This window comes from Camelus dromedarius, chromosome 18 (assembly GCF_036321535.1).
Source record: "Camelus dromedarius isolate mCamDro1 chromosome 18, mCamDro1.pat, whole genome shotgun sequence".
Lineage (NCBI taxonomy): Eukaryota > Metazoa > Chordata > Mammalia > Artiodactyla > Camelidae > Camelus > Camelus dromedarius.
In genome coordinates this window covers 12,339,566-12,359,930 of record NC_087453.1, presented here as the reverse complement: position 1 = coordinate 12,359,930, position 20,365 = coordinate 12,339,566, and the positions used below count along the sequence as shown (strand labels likewise).

The 20,365-nt window shown below is 50.5% G+C and overlaps 1 protein-coding gene across 8 annotated transcripts; it reads left to right on the top strand.

The window, feature by feature from the left end:
- Positions 1–298: 298 nt before the first annotated feature.
- On the top strand, positions 299–19,716 carry PABPC1L (poly(A) binding protein cytoplasmic 1 like). 8 transcript variants are annotated; one of them, XM_031433746.2, is made up of 15 exons: positions 371–792; positions 2,701–2,894; positions 6,389–6,504; positions 7,923–8,062; positions 8,213–8,307; positions 10,097–10,234; positions 10,558–10,653; positions 13,983–14,249; positions 15,037–15,121; positions 15,644–15,772; positions 16,289–16,395; positions 17,203–17,296; positions 18,530–18,660; positions 19,119–19,193; positions 19,544–19,716. In XM_031433746.2, exons 1-14 carry the CDS (start codon positions 600–602, stop codon positions 19,185–19,187), a joined length of 1,854 nt encoding a protein of 617 aa, XP_031289606.1. In that variant the 5' UTR covers positions 371–599; the 3' UTR covers positions 19,188–19,193; positions 19,544–19,716. The 8 variants fall into 8 exon arrangements, 6 of the variants coding, with proteins under 6 accessions (XP_064331718.1, XP_031289606.1, XP_064331719.1 ...); XM_031433747.2 differs by having other exon boundaries at positions 372–792; positions 19,290–19,716; XM_064475648.1 differs by adding an exon at positions 299–361 and having other exon boundaries at positions 591–792; positions 18,530–19,716.
- The last annotated feature ends 649 nt before the right edge of the window (positions 19,717–20,365 follow it).

Below are 20,365 nucleotides of genomic sequence, written 5' to 3'. Positions count from 1 at the left end.
CATGGAGCCTTCAATCCTAAACCACCAAGCAGGTTCCAGAAAGGTGGGACTGGATCAGGCAGGCTGTCTTTGATGAGAAAAAGACCCCTTTTAGGAGGCAAGGTACACAAGCTTTGAAACTGGGCATCCGGCTCGCAATTCTGTGTGTAAAACGTATAGAGCACACGGTCTCCTTTAATTTTTGCGAAGAGGGAGTCCTCCCCATTTCACACAGAAGGGAAACGGAACTGGCGCAGATGGACAATTGACATAACTGGAATTAGAACCCAGGTCTCCCCGCCTTTCCGGTCCCCGCCCTCTCTGCGCTGTTGGCAACGGCTCGGAGCTCCCCCCAGGTCCCGGCAGCCCTACCCTGGGCCAGGTGAGGGCTTTCCCCGCTCCTGTCGCGGGGGCAGAGATGCCCCCCACCTGGGGCTTCTAGAAGCCTGAGAGGCCCCAGGTGCGGGGCGGGACCCGAGCGCGTCCGCGATTGGCGCCTGGGGCGGCGTGGGTGGTAAAGGCGGGGGGCGGGCCTGGGTAGGAAAAGCCCCTCCGCCCCGCGCGCCCCCGCACGCCCTTTCGGCTCCTGGATTTACACGCAGTCCCCGCAGCTGCCCACCATGAACGCCAGCGGCCCCGGCTACCCGCTCGCCTCGCTCTACGTGGGCGACCTGCACCCCGATGTGACCGAGGCCATGCTCTACGAGAAGTTCTCACCCGCCGGCCCCATCCTGTCCATCCGCGTGTGCCGCGACGTGGCCACCCGCCGCTCGCTGGGCTATGCCTACATCAACTTCCAGCAGCCGGCCGACGGTGAGCCCTGGGAAGCGGGTAGGGGGAACGCATGGACGGAGAGATAGCATCCCGGCCACCCGCGCTTTCATCTCTGGCTGCTGCGCCTTCATCTTCCATTTTGCAGGCAGAGAAACTGAGGTCCAGAGATACAGGGCGTTGGAAGGGATCCTGAGGGGGCCCCTGAAACAGGAAGTAGCAATTAGCGTGCGCCTATTGTGTGTTATACTGGTGCTCCTGTTTACGGAGTAGAGGTGTTAAGACTAAGTGCAAAGAGCCAAGGGCTTTGGGGTCAGCCAGACGTGGGATTAGAAAGCCTGCAGCTCTGCAGTTTTTGAGCAAGTAAATCAATCATTCTGAGCTTCACTCGCCTGTCTGCGAAATGCGGATGGTACCTGCCTTATACAGTGGTTGGGAGGGTGCGAAATTCAAAGCACCTGAAGAGGATGCCTCGAGACAACGAGTAGAGAAGCCAGGCGGGCTGGGCTTGGGGCTGCAGGTGTTCCCGCCCGGCAGCGTTTCTACCTTCGGAAACCGAAAAAGCTGCCTTCACTTCAGGCTCCACAACCCATTTCTCAGAGCTGATAGGATTGATTAGTTTGCCAGCTGGGTGTGTCCCCACTTCGGTTGAGTCGATACATTTAAGAGCGAGCCTGGGGTTTTGCTTAATCTCTGCCACTAGGGTGCGAGCTTGAGCAAGATTTCACACTTGGCTCCTCTTGATCTGTAAAATGGGGCTAAGGCTTATTCTCCAGTACCACAAAGGAATGGAGAACTGTGTGAAGTATCTCCAGTATCACGTGGTGCATTGAAAGCTCTTAGTAAGTGCTAACCTAAGAAAAATCATAGTAACTGTAGCGGTCAGGTGTAAGACTCCAGAAACCTAACTAGGCCTCCCCTAGCCAAGTCCAAAAGGGGGCACGTTTACTCTGAGTCTGCCGGGAGGATGGGGAGGTTCCCTGCGCTGGGAGTTTGCTGAGGTGGTTCTGCCAGTTTCCCAGCAGGTGGCTGAGCTGGATTCTTGGGAGCCTTCTTACCCACCCACTGCCTCTTGCCACCTTCCTCCAAGCCCTGCAGCACCTGACCTCTTTTGCCAGACTTCATAGATGGGGATACTGAGCTCCAGCGAGGGAAGGATTTTCCTCCTGGGTGTTTATGGCAGGATCAGATGGAAAACCCGGACTTCTCGAAACCTGCCCACTGAGTATTCCACAGTTCCCCTCCACGCATCTGAACCAGAAGCATCCCTGAAGCAGGGGACAGCGTACCACCTGGGAGGGGGACAGGCTGTAGCAGTGGCAGGAGGATGGGCATAGGCTGCTGTTTTTAGACACAACCATTTACCAAACACCTAATGTGCCGGGTATAAAGTACAAGGCGCCTTGCACACCTTGTTGCCTTTCAGCCTGTCTGATAACCTGGAGGCAGATGGTATTCTCTCCCTTTGTTAGATGTAGAAAGGTGGGTCATATCATCATCCCCTCTTTACAGGTGTAGAAATGGGCTCAGAGAGGTGATATTTACTTTCCTGAAAGCCATACCCCTTGGGATCAAATCTCGACTCTGCTGCTCAGTACCTCTGACCTTCAGTTTCCTCACACTGCTGCCACCCTTGTCACAGGGGCCCTCCTGGTCTTTCCCCTTTCTGAGCCTCAGTTTGCCCTTCTGTAAAATGGGAATAGGAAGTCATGCTCACATGGCTATGGTGAAGAGTTGAATGAGATCCTACCTGGAAGGTGGGAGGAGTGCCATACACATTAATTCTTCCTGTTTATCACTCCTGAGCCTTCAGGCTCTTATCTGAAGTGAGACCCAGAGCGTGGCTCCTTTTTTTTTTTTTTTTTTTTTTGGCTCAGCTCCCAATCAAGCTCTCTGGGGCCTGGGGAAAAAAAATCTCCTCAACTTGTCCCTTTCTCTCTCTCTGTCCAGCTGAGCGGGCACTGGACACAATGAACTTTGAGGTGATCAAAGGCCAGCCCATCCGCATCATGTGGTCCCAGCGAGACCCAGGACTTCGCAAGTCGGGTGTGGGCAACATCTTCATCAAGAACCTGGAGGACTCCATTGACAACAAGGCCTTGTATGACACCTTCTCCACCTTCGGGAACATCCTCTCTTGCAAGGTGGGTGTGCCTCTTGGGGGTTCTGTGTCAGACACCTGTGTGCTAGAGAGATACCCAGCAACAGCTCACTCTGTAGTTTACAAGATCTTGTCAGTAAAGTTCCAGGTACAACAAGCACTTGAATGGTGGTAGTTCTCAGTTTTATCTTCATAGAACTATCCGTGGTCACATGTGTATCAACTTGGTATTGCTGTGTCCCCACCTTATAATTTAGTGGCTGTCAACAACAACTGTTTATTTTGCTCTTAATTCTGCAGTTGGCAGTTGGAGCTGAGTTCCAATGGGCAGTTCTTCCACTCTTGGCTGGGCCCCTTCAAGTGCCCCCTGAGAGCTGGATGGCTCTGCTTCTAGGGAGTGGGTGGCTGTCAGCTGCAGTGTCAGTTTCCTCCCTCTGGGTTTTCATCTCCAGCAGGATAGTCCAGGGTATTCTCATGGCAATGACAGGGTCCCAGGAGACAGAGAATGCAAACTTGCTAGGCCTCTTGAGACCTGGGCTCAGAACTGGTATACTGTCACTTCCACTCATTCTATTGGCCAAAGCAAGTCACAAGAACAGCCCAAATTCAGAGTGAAAGGGCAGCAGAAATTATAAGACAAGGCGGGTGGATACAGAAAGGCCATTGATTAGGGCCATGGTGGCAGTGGACTACGCCTTGTCTTTGACATTTCTCTTACAGTAGAATGAAGTTCCATAAGAGTAGGGATCTTGTTCTTATTCACCACTGGATCCCAGTACCTAAATAAGATGTGAAAACATAGTAGGTACTTAATAAATATTTGTTGAGCTAATGGCGTATAATTTGAGAAGGGCCATGGTCATTCCTCTGACTTTGTAGTTGAGGGTTGGGGGCCACGCAGCAGGTCAGTCAGACCTGACTGAGGGCTTAAATCCGGTGATGAGAATAGCCAGTCAGTTACCCTGCAGCCTCTGGCATGTCCACCCTTCTGGGAAGGTCGGGGGGGAGGAAGGAGTTTGGGGGGTGATGGCTCCTTGTGTGTCATTACTCGTCCGTGACTAGGACTGCGCCTGACATGTAATAGTAAAGTTCTCAAGTGAGGCCTCACCATCTCCCTGTGAATGAGGGGATGTCCCTCAGAGGAGCAGACAGACTAGAAGAGCTGCAGTGGCTGCTGTGGGCTCCCCATGATGGACAGAGAGGGGACCAATGGAAGAATCAACTTTGTGCTAAGTGCTTACAATAATAATAGCCGATACACATCCTCACTGAATTGCCCACAACAGCCTCTTAAGATGTAAATAGGAGGATCCCTGAGTTACCTTTGAGGACAGAGAGGCTGAGCTGGGGTCCCTTGTCCACGATGATATGTTATGGGGGTGGAAGATAAGAGACCAAGCCAGGATCCGAACCAGTGGATCTGCCAGCTTAGTTGAGGTTAACTCGACAGGGAATAGTATGTCTGTCCCCCATTATTCAGGCCTTTGAGCCTTCCTCTGGGCCACTGGGGGTTGGACAGGAAGCTCTGTGACTCAGGCATCTTTGCAGGCCTAATGAAGCCCTGTTGTGGGCCTGGTTAGATACAAGGCGTACAGCGTGGTCCGTCCCCCTGGGTGTTTGCCTTTAGATTTCATGAGGATGGCTGGTCAGTTACCCTCTAGCCTTTGGCGTGTCCACCTTTTTGGGGAGGTGGTGGGGGGAGAGGGGTTGCGGAGCAATGGCACCCTCTGTCTTAGAACTCCTCCTTGAGAGCTCCTGAGTGCTCTCGGGCGGGTTGGGAATGGTGGGACTTTGAGGAACAGCTGGAAATTGGGCTCTGACGGAACGGCACAGTGGCCCATGGAGCCAAAAGCCCAGGGAAGAGAGTGCTCCATGGCTGAGGAGAGGTTTCTGAGGCGCACTGGGATGCCACGAGGCCTGCAGGCCAGCCACCTGAGAGCAAAGGCCAGCCCAGCCTACTGAGCAGCGTGGCAGCATGGTGTAGTTGGTCAGAACTTGGACTTCGGGGCGAAGTGTCCTGAGTTCAAATTCTGCCCTTCACTTCCTGGCGGTGTGACCTTGGGCTGGTTGTTTAACCTCTCCACCCTTCAGTTTCCTTTAAAAGGGGGCAGTGGTAGAACCTACCTCATAGGGCAGTTGTGAACATATGTGAACTCAAGTACCATCTTCACAACACGGATGGCCCTTGAAAGAGTAGCTGGCACCCCATTAAGCATCTAAATGGTAGCTACAATAATAATCAAATAGTTGCTTCTACTGGCTGGCTGATCTCAGACAAACCATTTATTCCCATTTTCCCCAATCCAGCAGCTGGGGTTCAGAGATTAAGAGTTGCTTGAAAGGATTCTTAAGACAAGCATAACAGTATGTGATGCCCTTAGCAGGTGCTTGCCCCCAATTGGGGCCCCATTGATGTGATTAAATCTGAATGAAGGATCTGGGCTTGAGTTGAAAGTGGAGTGACCCTGCTTGGAGCCGGAGGGGTGCATGTTGGGTGTGGATTTAGAAGCAGGACTTGTGCGGAGCCACCTGGAGCGCCTCAGATGCCAGGCTGGTGTAGTTCTGTGGATGGTGGGAGCTACTGGAGGTTGTTTCCCGGAGGGACGTGGTCACAATTATATTTTAGAAAAAGCGTCCCAGTGGTCAGGTTGGAAGCTGGGTTGGGAGCTGGCGTGGTGGTAATGGCATGAGCTGGGGCAGTGGCTGCAGGGATGAGCGGAGCTGTGCACCCCATGAGATGGTCATCAGGGGTCTTAGTGCAAGTTCAACCAGAGGGATGGGACCTACGTAAACTGAAGAGCTTTCCCGTTCGCAAGGTCTGTCCTTCAGACGAGTCAAGAGCCTTACAGAATGGGGGTAGGATGTGTGTGGGTCTTTTAAAAATTTGAAACAAATTTGCTGTTGAAATAATAATGGGTAAAGTTTAAACAGTGTGGAAAGGAATAAGGTGAAAAAGAAGGTTCCGTTCCTTTCAACTCTAGTTCCCAGAAATAATAATTAAAGTTTTGTGTGTGTCTCTGTAAAATTTCCAAGGGTAGATGCCCACTTTAACCCAAATGGGCTTGATTTTTTTTTTCCATTTAACTACCTTGCAGATAACTGTCAGCTGTGAAACCTACCATGCTCTCTTCAGCTACGTACAGTGTGAATGTACTGTGATTTGTTTAACCAGTCTCCTCTTGGTGGATACTCAGGTTGTTTCTAATTTGCTGTTAGAAACAAAGATTCAGGAAAGGGGTTTGAATCTAATCCTTTCATCTGTCGCCTTAAGAAGATCATTAAAAGCTGGTCTGTGGTATAGACGAGACATGTGCAATTTGAGGACTCTATCCCTCCTTACCGTGTGATCTTAAGCAAGTGGATTGACCTCTCTGAGCTTTTGTTTCCCATCTCTAAAACAGGGCTGTTTTGTGACATGGGACTGTCTTCACAGGCACAGAGCAAGCACTCGGGTGTTAGTCCTTATCACCATTGTCATTCTTTTCTACGTGAACCTTATGATGGATGCTCTCCATGTTGTTTTCCCCCGTGGCCCAGGTGGTATGTGACGATCATGGCTCCCGAGGCTTTGGCTTTGTCCATTTTGAGACCTATGAGGCTGCGCAACACGCCATCAGCACCATGAACGGGATGCTGCTGAATGACCGCAAAGTGTGAGTGGTGGGATGTAGGGGCGGGGCTGGGGCTAAAGAGGCAGGATCATGGCACCACCAACTGGAGACTGATGCTACCGCCAGTCTCCTGGGCCCCAGGCACTGAGTAGCTACCAGTACTCTTCCTGGCAGTGTGACCTTGGACGACTCACTCTATCTCTCAGGGACTCCCTTTGCTCAAGGAAAAATTCGACTCCTGGTGTGCATTAGAAGGTGGTTCTAAGCAGTGCATCAAGTGATGCTTTTGAAATTCCAGCAGGAACAGCTCATGGCCAGATCATCAATGGACTTAGTGATTTCATCTGTTTTCCAGCCTTCTCAGTGTCACTGATTTTTTTAAAAAAAAATCTTTTGTTTCCTGGGATTGGGGGACAGGAAGGAAGGTGGGCATATGCTTAGCCTGCTATCTTCATGCCTTTCAAGCACAGATGGGAAAATTGAGACACAGGTGCTGGAGAGACTCTGCTCTGGCGGTTCCCTCCCTCAGTTCTGGTTCTGCCCATCTGATGACCCAGCCTGGTGCCCAAGGCTGAGCAGTGGAGGAGGCTTTGAGCTGGAACAGGCACCGAGAGTTATTCTGTCCAGAGTTTCTCAGGAGAGGCTCCTGTCAGCAAATCTGAACTTCAGTGGGCTTTTCCCAATTCTCAGAAGCACTTTTTTTATCTTTGTCAGCTTCAATTTGTCCAAGTTTTCTTTTGACTCAGTTTCCTTCAATTTTGGGGGCCAGCTACGACTTATTTGTGCTAAATGTCTTATAGATACCATCAAATTTTCTTATGCTTGATTTTTTCTTAATCTAGGATACTTTCCTAGATGTGTTTATATGAACTTGAAATCACAATTTAAAAAATTCATGTTGTATTTAAATGATCTCATTCCCCGCCCCCAGTAACACTGGCATAAACCACATCTGCTTCTCTCACAACTGCTTCTCTAGAGCACCCAGTACGTGCTAAATGAATAAGCAAATCCCCGTGATGTGAGCTTGATCCCTAGTTTTATAGGAATGAACACTGAGGCTCAGAGAGCTTAAGTCACTCGCCCAGGGTCACATAGCTAGGTAACTGCAGAGAGAGGATTCCAGCCCTTGTCTGTCTGACTCCCAAGTTCATGTTCATATCTCCGGGGCACTCAGCTGCCTGGTGTGCGGGAGGAGACCTTGTGCATTTGCCACAAGAGTGAAGTCATGTTAACCTTACGCTGGAATGTAGAATCTTAGCTGTTGGAGGTGATCGGGCCTTGGATATATTCCATCTAAGGACTATTGCTCTGCCTGGTCCCCTGATGAGGGGTACAGAGGCCTAGAGACCGGTGGCAATTGACCCAAGTGACTCAGGGTTGCTGAGTGAGCCAGGGTTGGGATGGGGGTGGCTGGTAGTGGCCATAGGCAACTGCCTACCCTGTTTATGTGTCCCCAGCTTTGTTGGCCACTTCAAGTCCCGACGGGAGCGAGAGGCAGAGCTGGGAACTCGGGTTATGGAGTTCACCAATGTCTATGTGAAGAACCTCCACGTGGACGTGGATGAGCGGCGCCTGCAGGACCTCTTCTCCCAGTTTGGTAGGCGTGTTCCCCAAGGGAGTTGGGATCACTGTCTCTTCCGCTCCCAGCTCAGGCTGGGAGGGGGACCCTCCTGGGGTTTCCTGAAGACCTAGGGGGACATCTCTGGGCTTCCCCAACTCCCCTTTGAGCCACTTTGGCCCTTCCCAGGGAAGATGCTGAGTGTGAAGGTGATGAGGGATGACAGTGGCCACTCCCGCGGCTTCGGCTTTGTCAACTTTGAGAAGCATGAGGAAGCCCAGAAGGTAGGAGTCTCCCCCTGGCCCTGTACAGAGGAGGCGTGGAATCAGGACTGGGAAGAAGGGAGATCAGGAACAGAGGGCTCCAGCTGCCTGGAGAGGAAAAGAAAGTCGCTCTGCAGCCAGGTCCCTTCCTGCCTACCATATAGGCAGGAGCCTTCAGCCTCCTCTGGTCGCTTCCGTACCTTGAGGCCGGCTGGCTTTTCATAGATTCTTGCCGTTTAGGAAGTAGTAGGGGCCTTTGAGACAGTCACCAACCTCTTCTTGAGCTGATGGTGCGATTGAGGCCAGGGAGGGAAAGTGCCATGTTACTATTTATTATAAGCTGTTGAGTATAGTTCCCTGTGCTATACAGTAGGACCTTGTTATCTGTCTGTTCTGTATGTAGTACTTGGTATCTGCTAATCCCAAACTCCCAATTTACCCCGCCTCCTTTCCCCTTTAGTAACCATAAATTTGTTTTTTATGTCTATGAGTCTGTTTCTGTTTTGTAAATAAGTTCATTTGTGTCATTTTTTTAGATTCCACATGTAAATGATAAATATTTGTCTTTCTCTGTCTGACTTATTTCACTTAGTATGATAATCTCCAGGTCCACCCATGTTGCTGCAAATGGCTTTTTTTTAATGACTGAGTAGTAGTCCGTTGTGTGTGTGTGTGTGTGTGTGTGTGTGTGTATCACAAATTTATCCAATCATCTGTTAGGGGACATTAGGGCTGCTTCCCTGTCTTGGCTATTGTAAATAGTGCTGCTATGAACATTGGAGTGCATGTATCTTTTTGAATTAGAGTTTTCTCTGGATATGTGCCCAGGAGTGGGATTGCTGGATCATATGGTAAGTCTACTTTAGTTTTTTAAGGAATCTCCATACTGTTTTCCATAGTGGCTGCACCAAATTGCATTCCCACCAGCAGTGTAGGAGGGTTCCCTTTTGGATAATGACCTTTAAGACTGATGTAGAACAGGCAGTTATTAGGGTACCAGAGTGTTTTTACATATATTTACATATATTTGCATATTCAGGTAGGGAAGCAAGTTGTCATTATGTGAAAATGTTTACTAATGAACTGACCACTTAATAAAGTCAGTGCCCTTTCAAACATTTCTCCTCCCTAACACCAATGTCTAATCTGGACCATTGAGTCAGTATACACGTGGGACAGCCTTTTGCTAATTCTTGCAGATAAATCGATGCAGATTCAGTTCAGTATAAATGGATTGCAGAGAATCATTGCACGTTTTGGCAGAAGATGTAGGATTTCATGCAATCAAAGCCACTGACAATTTGGGATCTGTCAGGCTTAGGCCAGTTAACTGAAGAAAAGAAAAATCAACAAGGGTTAAGAAGCCAACGTTTCTAAACCAAAGCCCTCATAGTTAGCCAGGAGGGTTCTTTGTGCTGTGAAACCCAACAGGAAATGAAGGATGTGGATTATGCTGTCACGCCATTTTGAAAGAATTACGTTTGTTGCTTTGTTCAAACCATTGGTGTGTATTTACAGTTGAAACGTAAATATTAAATATGGCAAACTTGGCAAATTTCAATTCCACTTTTTAAAGTAGATCAAAAGTTTTTAATCCGTAATTTGCTCTGAAGTTTTGTCCCATGTCTTTAAAAAGTGGGTTCACTTTAAATGGCCTTGATCCTCGTCCTAATTATTCTCAGCTAACGAGGATGGCCTGGCTTGCAGGTGGCCCCCTCTGGGCCCAGAAGACGGGACTGGAGGCCACGGCTGAGGCCAGCGCCTCATCAGGATGGTTACCAAGCACTGTCGCTGCCTCTTCTCTGCACAGGCTGTGATGGACATGAACGGGAGGGAGGTGAGTGGGCAGCTGCTCTACGTGGGCCGGGCCCAGAAGCGGGTGGAGCGGCAGAATGAGCTGAAGCGCAGGTTCGAACAGATGAAGCAGGATCGGCTGACCCGTTACCAGGTGATGGTCAGCTCTCCTGGAGGCAGCTGCTTCCATGTGAAAGTGTCTGTATGTGATGGCCCTGAGTGTGACTCCCTCCTCTAGCAATCCCACTTCCGGGAACGTGGCTTTGGGGATGGTTGAGGGGGAGTGGGCTGCAGCTTCCAGGTGATGGGAACGCTGGGTGATGGGTGGGGTGCATGGGTACTTCGGAAACTGGGGACTGGAGGCTTGGCGGGCGGGGCTTCCAGTGCCCCCATGGCCCATATTGGTCCCTCCCCCACCCCAAGGCATTCTGGGGCTTGGAGGGGAAGGGGTACATCTAGTGTATCCTTGGCTTCCAGGGCGTGAACCTGTATGTGAAGAACCTGGATGACTCCATCAATGATGAGAAACTGAGGAAGGAGTTCTCTCCCTATGGGGTCATAACCAGCGCCAAGGTGAGGACCAGGGGCACCTACAGGGGGTAGCTTTCCCCTCCCATCCTCACTGCCTGCATCCCCCCATCCCCGCCCTGTGGCTTCCCGGCAGTTGGTGCTGTGCTGCTGCTTCTGGAGTTTGGGGGATGTCTGATTCCATTGGAACTTGTCACCCATCTGCACCCTTGTCTGGGCTGCAGGGGAAGAGGGTAGAAATACAGTCCCAGTCACACAGCTGGACTTACTGGACCTTACTGTAACCTAGGTTCATTCAACAAGCATTTATTGAGTGCCTTCTGTATGCCAGATTCCAGAAACTTATGTCTCTGAAATTCCACTGACTTCTGTTATCTGGCCTTGGCCAGTGACATAAGCCCTTCTGGGCCTCAGTTTCCCCATCTGGGAAATTAGAGGGTTGGGCTGCATCATTCTTCATATTCTTCCCCATTTATTGAGCATCTACGTGTGCCCAGCCCTCTTAGCACCTGAGATGTGATGTGGGCTCCATGATCTTGAGCAGATGTCTTTGGTGCCTCATCTATAAGATGATGGTGGTGGGCTTGCTGGTTGGTTCTGAACCCTGGCGTCTCATTAAAATCCCCTGGGGAGCTCTTAAATAGACACTTAAGTCAGATAAACAATGTAAATCTCTGAGAGTAGGGCCTGGGCATTTTATTTTTAAAAGCTCCCCCAGGTGATTTTAAGATGACCCACTGTATGTCCATTCCATACTCAAGCACCTGCTGTTTTGCCAGGCCCCATAGGAAGCACACAGGACCGAGTCAGATGTGGTCCTTACCCTTAAGTAGCTTGTAGTCTAGTCGGATACATCACTAACTCAAGTCTATTATAAGGTGTGGTGGGGGCAGGGCAGGTATAGGAGGCAGAGCTGCGGTAGCTCAGTGGAAGAGAAAAGAGGGCTTCCTGTAAGAAGTGGCAGTGGCAGCAGTGTTTGACTTGGCTGTGAGGAGGTAGGGAGCTGCAGGGAGGAATAAAGAACTTTCTAAAGAGATCGGAGTCCGTGATAGGGCTGGGGGCCTGCACCTGTGGTGTGATGGTTGGGTTCTTAGGAAGTGGTCTAGAAGTTCTTTGGCCTGTTGAATCCCATTTTAAGCGTCCTTTAGGGAGCCTGAGTAAATTTGATTCAGTTTATCAATCAGTAAACTGATAAACTTGATTTATAAAAAGCTCTGAGCCCTCTTCCCCAGCAAACGCATGCTTGATGTCGTACTGTGTTTGGAAGCTGGGATTATAAAGTTAATCAGAACTAGATCTAAATCCCAGTCCTACCGTTAACTAATCGTAGAGCCTGAAGGAAGTGATTTTGCCATTTGGACCCTATACCCATCTGTGAAATGGGAGTAACACTACTCACTTCTAAAAGTGTCCTGAGAACTAAAGGGCCTGCATGTGGAGCACCTGCCCACGATAAGCAGTGTAATGATCTAATTTTTCACACACGTTGCATGTAATTTCAGAAGATTCACCAACCTCCTTGAGGACTCCTCGGTTGAAGGGAACTGTGAAAATCCAGATTGCTTACAGTTGAGGCACACCTGGGGTTACTATCATGTTATAAAATGGGGATTTCATATAAGTTTATGTATATTTATGTAATTTAATATAGTTTCTATTATAAAATAGTGATTGTCTCATTTTCAATCTATATAAAGTGCTTACAACACTGTCAAGTTCATAGGAAGCTCTGCATAAGTGTTAGTTGTACTAATTTTATCTTTTTTTAACTACCTAAGAGAAGTTCTTATTAACTTAAGACAATATTTTTGTGTCAAAAAATTTTGGCTATCTGTTGGAGCCTATGGATCCCTTCTGAGAATATTTTTAAATGCACAAAAGAAGCTCATAGGATTACCAAAAAATCATATTGAAATACAGTTATCAAAATACTAAGGTGACAGCAGTAGGTGCTGCTTTATTAATGCATCAAACTATAAGATCTAATAAAGCAGCAATGAGCATAAATGAGATTTTGAGATCAGCAATAATTAATGATATGAAAATATTTTATTCTTCCTGACAAAGTCACATGCACAGAGAATACTATATTTTTCATTGCTAATATTCAAAGTAGAAGGAAATGCTAAGGTGAAAAAAGGCCATTTTCTCCCCTATCTTGAGTTCACAAACCCCCAAATTCTATCCACTGACCTCCCCAAGGGCATCTGTGAATGCTCAGGCAAGGCCCTGTATGAATGGGTAGAAAAGTGCAGTTGAAAATCATTGGTGGAGAGCAAGGGCTCCAATAGAGGAGATTTTAGCTAAATGATCTCAGCTCAAGTCCTTATGGAGTGATGGAGTCAGGCCAGTGTCTCGACCCTAAAAAAAAAATCAAGAATCATAAAATGCAATTTGGATTAGATCCTTGAAGAGAAAAATATTAGAAAGACCAGTGAAATCCAAATGAAATCTGCAGTTCAGTTAGTAGCATTGTATTAAGAATCTCTTCCCCAGGTGCCTAAAGAACTTGGCTTCATGCCAAGGGAGGTTTACCAGAATGGTGCATTGGGTTTGAGTCCTGGCTGATGTGTGACCCACTGGCTAGGTGACCCTGGGTTTCACTTTTTTTTTTTTTAAATGGTAGTAAGGTCTTTTGTTTCTATTAAAAAAAAGAAAATTAACATTATAAAGCACCAAAAATATAAATTCAAATTATTTTCCTATTCCATACAAATTTCTTTATTGGAGTTGCTAGGAAATATAGCTCTTAGGAGCATCTTATTTTGTCCATAATCCACAAATGAACTAAAGAACTGTATGAGTAGTTTAATAAAACCCAAGGAGTAGTTGAAATGCAGACTTTCATCACAGTGACCTCAATCAAAGGGTTTAAGATTGTGGCCCTGGCCGAAGACCTCTGCCCCATTCTTAGATTTTAACCAGTCCTGGACTACCATCCCAGTTCATCATAGCGGATATTGTAACACTTGAAGCTAGTCTTCCATCACAGCTTAGGAAAATCCTTTAAGAAAATTTAGAGATAACAATTAACTCTGAAATGCAGCTGTTCTTACTAACTCTGGGGAATGGTCTTGTAAACAATGAGCAACCCTCAGTTAGTGAGCGGACGGGTCTCGGATAAGTCACTCTGAGCCTCATTTCCATCACCTGTAAAGCGGGTGGTGGTGCCTCCTCGCTCAGGTGGCTGTCCCTGTGGACTTGAGAAGGTATCTCAAGCATCTGGCATGCAGTGGGCCTCAGTAAATGTGGGAGTGACAGGACCCCCTCACCTTGATTGCAGTTTCTCCTGGGTCCCCAGGGAGGGAGGGGAGCATGGCCCTTGGAGTCTTCCTTCCCCACCCCGAGCAGCCCTTGTCTTGTCTTGCTTTTAGGTGATGACAGAGGGTGACCACAGCAAAGGGTTTGGCTTTGTGTGTTTTTCCTCTCCAGAAGAGGCGACAAAGGCCGTGACAGAGATGAACGGGCGCATCGTGGGCACTAAGCCACTGTATGTGGCACTAGCCCAGCGCAAGGAGGAGCGGAAGGCCATCCTGACCAACCAGTACATACAGCGCCTCTCCACCTTGCGGGCCCTGGGCGGCCCCCTCCTGGGCTCCTTCCAGCAGCCTGCCAACTACTTCCTGCCCGCGGTGCCCCAGGTGACCGCCCGCCCACAGCCCCGCCACACCCTTTCCCACCAGCCAGGTAGAGCAGGACGATCAGAGTGGCGCAGGCGGACACAGAGAGATTCCTAACTTGCTTCTGCCAGAAACTCGCTGGGCAGGCGGCTGTTTCCTCCCCATCTCTAAAAGGGGTAATAGTGTCGCTGTCAAACAGCGCTTCCTAATCTGGGAGAGATTTGTGCAAAAGATTTGCTGAAAAAGATTCTCCGCGCTCAGATACGTTTAGGAAATGTTGCATTAAACTGAAGAAGCCTAGATCTCTTTACTTCTGCCCTAATGTGCCTAGTGTGTATGCACTGTGACTTTCCCTAATTGGCAAAGAGTGTGTAGCATTTCCCCAACTTAAATGATCATTTTTGTGGGTTACTTGCTAACGTCTCTCCTGGATGTTAATGTTCTGAGGAGCATGGTTTGGGGAAGGAGCTTGTGTGATCTAAAGGGAGTGGGAAGATGTCGGTTGAAAGATGAGTGGCTCTGAGGATGGAAACGTTCCCTCCCCCTTTAGCAGTTATTTCAGGTGGGACAAGTTACCGTGGGATGCGGCCCCCTTTATCCAGGTCGTTGGACTGGTAACTGATCATCAGGGGCAAGTGCTCAGCCTAAGATCTTGCCCTGAAGGGCTCCGGGCTAACAGACCTCCTGAGACAGGAGGCAGGAGCCCTGTTTTGTGGTCTTTACTAACCAGTCCCCTACGGGGACGGGAGTTCCCACAGTGGTGTCCCCTGCTGAAACCCCCCTCATGCGAGATCTTTTTCTCCCAAAGCCCCCAGCCCAGGCTCCATACTACGGCTCTGGCCCACCAGTCCAGCCTGCCCCCAGGTGGATGGCCCAGCCACCCAGACCCTCATGTGAGTGACCCAGCCCCTCCCCCCATGTGGGCCCCACAGAACAGTGTGTCACACAGACTTGAGGGCCAAGCCTGGCTCTGTCACTTCCCAGGGTGTTAATCTGGGTGGATAACGTCACCTCCACTGTAGCCGTTATCTTCAGTGAACTCGAAGGCTCTCCTGATTTGTGATGGAGATTCTTGCAGAGCTCAGAAAATGTCACTCCTTTGGCAGTACTGTTGATGAATGGCTCTTCTCTCAGAGTGAAGTTCACCCTGACCTGAAGCTCCCTTAAGCAGGGAACAGGGCATGTGGTCCTGGTGCCTATGCCTCTTGGGGCTCTAGGTAGACATAAGTTGGCTTTGTAACTGCAGATTTCCACACCCCTGCCCTGGGGTTCTGGGTCTGCCAGTGAATTCACCCATCTAGACTGTTCTAGTTCTCCTCCCCACCCACTTCCTCACCCTAGAACCATCACAGTGCACTGTGCCCCTCCGACTGTCCCCTCCACCCAAACTTTCTCCATGTTTTCTGTGTCACCAGCCACCTACCCACCAGCTGCCTCAGTGGTCCGGCCAGCAGCTGTGTCTCGGCGACCCTCAGCCCATGTCGGCGGTGCCAGGCAGGTCTCCACCCACGTGCCTCGCCCGGTGCCCCACACCCAGGGAGTGGGTGAGTGTGGGCAGGGCTCAGAGGAATGGAGCGACAGGTGGGCGGGCTGCGGGCAGGGGCTTGCTGCTGGGGGTGGTACTGGAGGGGTCAGAAGCAGCCTCCACGGTGATCCTGCCACCTGCCCTCTTGGAGGCCATGTAGTGCAGCAGTCAGCATGGGCGCCGGGGTCCCACAGACTCAGCTCCGGGGCTGACTGCTTCTGTGCTCTTGCTGACTACTGTACCCGATCGCCCCTTCTCTACAATCGGAGTGAGAATGGCCCATTTTGTCGTGTGGGTGAACGTGATCAGGGGTTCAGCACCAGATCCGATCCTGAGGAGGAGCTGCAGCAGCTGTGAACAGGGGCACAGGTCTTGGCTGTAAGGCAGGCACATCTGTGCCTTCATCTAGCAGATGTTTGTGCATCTGTGAGCCGGCCCCGTGCTCGGCGTTGTGGGTTCTACGTGAATGCTGGTCTTGAGGTTTTATGCCTTTAGGTTGCTGCCCCGCCTGACCATCCCTGCTTATTTCTTACAGCCAACATTGGTACCCAGACCACAGGACCCAGTGCAGCGGGATGCTCTACTCCAAGAGGGCCTCTCCTGGCACACAGATATTCCTGGGCAGCACACAACACCCCCAGGGTAAGGCTGGCCCAGCTGCCCTCTTAAGTCTGGGCTCCCACGGGCCTGGCTCAGAGGGCATTGGCCCTCTCTGGGCCTTCGTTTTCTTTTCTTGACTCGTAAAGTTTCACTTACTAACCTGTATCATCAAGAGATTCCCCTTACTAACTGAAGGGAAAAAAGGGTGAGGAAAATATTTTGTTTATTCATCATGATTTGCTTTGCCTGGATTATTGTCAAAGTTAATCTGGATTTCTTTAGTATTTATGCAGTAAGTAGCAAGGATGTGATTAATCTGCAAAACAACTGAAAATATCTCCTGTAATTAAATTAAAAGCTGTGTATTTATCTCCCAGCCCCCTGAAAAAGTCTCCAACTCAGCATTTTCATATCCTGCCTAGAATTCCAGTGTATATACTTTGAATTGTTTCTTGCAAAATGAGTAAGAGTAGTCTTTAGGGAGCAAAATAGTTTTAAAGTTACCAAGATGTGAAAGGGTCAGAAATATGCTAGGGATGTGGCCAAAAAGCTACTTGATGAAAAGTGCTTTTTATTTGGCACCAAGTGATCAGTAACACGTGGCTTTCACTTGGCAATGTGCATTTGGGTTCCTAGCACCACGGAAAACGTCGGCATTAGAGTGTAACTCTGTCGTCTAGTCCCCCATTCCCTTGTTAGGGATTCTGTCCCACCTGATGGTCCATACCCTGCCCCCTGCTCCCCCTCCTCCAGAGCCTTCCTGGAGGCCTGTGCTCACCTAAAGGGTAAGTGTTTCGAGGCCTTGCCCATCCCTGTGGTTAAGGGGTGTGTCCTTGGCACCATGTGCAGGTCCAGGAGCCCGCTGTGTGTATCCCCGGGCAGGAGCCCTTGACTGCATCCGTGCTGGCTGCAGCCCCGCTGCACGAGCAGAAGCAGATGATTGGTGAGTGGCTGGTTCCCCTACCCTGGAGCAGGAAGGGGCGCTGCAGCCTGGCTCACCTGGTGGGAAACACCCTGAGTGGAGGTCGGATGTGAGAACAAGGTCCAGCCTTGCCAGTAAACCACCTGCCGGATGACCTTGCCCGAGTCGCCTTCACTTTCTAGGCCCCTGTTCTCTGGTCTTAAAACACTGATCAGATCAGATGGTCCTCAGGTGTCTTCCAGCTCTGCTGTCCTATGATTTTGACTCGGGCTGGGAGAGACCCCAAGATGTGAGGCGATCAGGGGCCAAGAGGAGGAGTAGGGTCTTGGGTTTCTACCAGGAAATGGCCCATCGGGTTCCTCACACCTCTTCTGGTGGGATGAGCTGTCAGCACATTTCATCAGTCTCTCAGTGCCCACTGCAGAGAGGCAGGAAATGAACATGCATTGGGGAAATAAATTGTGTTCCCTGCTGGCCCCTGAACGCCTGTGCAGTTCATCCCCATCCCAGTGTCTGCGGCAAGTCCTGCTAAACTCGCTACCTGTTGAGTGAATGAACGAACTTGCTACTGGTTCACCAGTTCTTTCCTGCACCAAGCTCTCCAGACTCTTCTTGAAAGGCCCCCGTTGCCTCCGCCCCTTTGTTTCCTCAGCTCACTTGGGGTTTTGCCACTTTACTACTGGCCCCTCAAAGAAAAATTCTGAGTGGGCTGAATAATGGTCGAAGGTTCTATAAGCCATTCTCTGTGAACATCCTCACTCTCCTCGTAGGAAAAGCCCTCCTACTCCCACTGAAGGCACCCAGCACCCCATCCTGGTTATACCCCCTACATGTGGCCAAGACGGGCTGACCACCAACATGAGGCCCTGTCACTAGAGGTGCCCAGAGGTGGAAGGTGAATTTATCTTGTGTGTATGGCTGTCGTATCCGGTCTAGAATTTCAGTGTGATACTTCAAATGACTTCTTGCAGAATGAGCAAGAGTAGTCTTTGAACAGCAACCAACTTGGTGTTAGATGCTACGCAGTGTACTTTACGTATATCAAACTGACTCTTCAAACTAGTCTCCAAGGTGGGGTTTGCTATGCTCGCTTTATGGTTGGGGAAGAGGCTCCTGAGAAGGAGCAGTGACACACATAGGAGGGGCAGTTCTGGGACCAGAACCCAGATGCCTCTCTGCCCCGTTCCATCCCACCCCGGGATGCTGGGCCGTCCACCAGGTGTGTGCCTAAGCATCAGAGGCTGTTCTGCACAGGTGAGCGTCTCTACCCGCTTATCTACAATATCCACGCCCCGCTGGCCGGCAAGATCACGGGCATGCTGCTGGAGATCGACAACTCGGAGCTGCTGCTCATGCTGGAGTCCCCGGAGTCCCTTAATGCCAAGGTGGGCTGGAGCCTGGGAGAAGCAGGCAGCCCTGAGGGCGGTGGGAGGAGACTTAAGGACAAAGGCATCTCCTAGATGCGTTAGCAGGCTGCTGCTTGGACAGATGATGCTTATCTTCTTGCTCAAACCAGCTAATAAGTCCTGCTGAATCTGGGAGGGGGAGAGGGCCTTAATGAAGGGCTGGCTATTCCAGGCCCTCCACAGATTCCCTGCAGCTCCACAGGCAAGAGCTGTGTTCCAACTCAGTAGAAGGCTTAGGACTTTCCCAGCTGTCTAGCAGTGTAGGTGGTGGCCGTGCGTCTGTGTCATGGGAGCTGGTGAGCAGTCAGAGGAGGGCTCTGCAGAAATGGGGTGGCGAGAGGGGAATTCTCGGATCTGGCTGAGGCAGGGGGAGGGCAAGGCCCTCCCGGGACCCCACTGGGGCAGCTGCACGGGCCCCTCCCACTTGTGTCCCGCAGGTCGAAGAGGCTTTGACAGTGTTGCAGGCACACCAGGCCCCGGAGCAGACCCGAGTGAACGTGCACTGAGACCAGGTGGGTGGATGGAACGGTGACAGCAGCTGAGCCCAGAAGCCATAAGGAACTGGGACAAACTCACAGCAGGCCCTGTGGTGTCACTGGTTTTCTCAGAGTCACCAAGGAGGAGTTCAAGAGAAGCTGTGAAGGTCAAAGGCCAGGAGGACAGAGTGTCTGGAATGGGCGCTGACTCCGGTGCAAAGTGAAGGGAATGTTCTGCCAGCTGCCCGCCATGGTGGCCTCTCTGAGAAGCTTGGCTTTCCCCAGGCACCGCCTGCCTGGAGGCCTGGCATGGTCTAGTCTATGTCCTTACTTAAAGGCTGGGGGTCTGCCATACTTAAGAAACATTTCTTTTTTTCCATCCCCAGAAAATGGACTCGTTTGGCTGACAAAAGAAAAGTGTTTCCTGCTCTTGGCTCTAATGCCCTGTGAACTGTAACTTCCCAGCTGGGCCGGATCTGTACTTGAGCTTCCTGTGGAATGAAGGCTGGTCACCCAGCCAGCCTATTACCTGTTGCTTTGTGTATTAAAAGTGCTGCAAACTCCATCTTGTCTCCCAGGAGGCCTCCTTGTGTCAGAGGGAGGTGGGCGGAGCCACGGGTAGGCTCGACTGGGTGGGGGCTTGGGCTGTAAGGAACAGAACCCCACAGTGTGCCAACATACACAGAGTTGTGCGAACCAGGCACCCGAGCAGGACTACCTGTAACAGCCCGGGAGGCGCAGCTGCCCCCCACCGGCGGTGCTGAGCAAGTGAGCTGAAGCGCAGGGGCCCACGTGTGACGTGCAGGGCAGGTGAACACCCTGGAGGCAGCAGCTGCTTCTATGCTCCAGGCTGGCGGACTGAGGGGTTGGGTGACAGCTTGACTCCTGCAGAAACACTTTAGGATGCCTTCCCAGGGCGTGATCTTCCTCCCCTACGGGAGGAGGATGGCTTCAGGTTGTGCTGGCCTGCCATTTATGTTTTCATTAGTAAATCAAGATACTTGCCTTATGGACCTCGTGAAGAGAAAGGTAGTCAGTTGTGACGAAGTGCCACCTCTAAACCTGCCTCAAATCAGGTAAGAGTCACACCTGCTTAGGACGCAGCAAGAAAAGGCATGCAGCTCCCTGCTGTGAAAAGGTCCCCAGGCCAGGCCCACGGAGTTTCTGTGACTCTAAAGTCCACTTCAGGATGGAGGCCTGATTGTCAG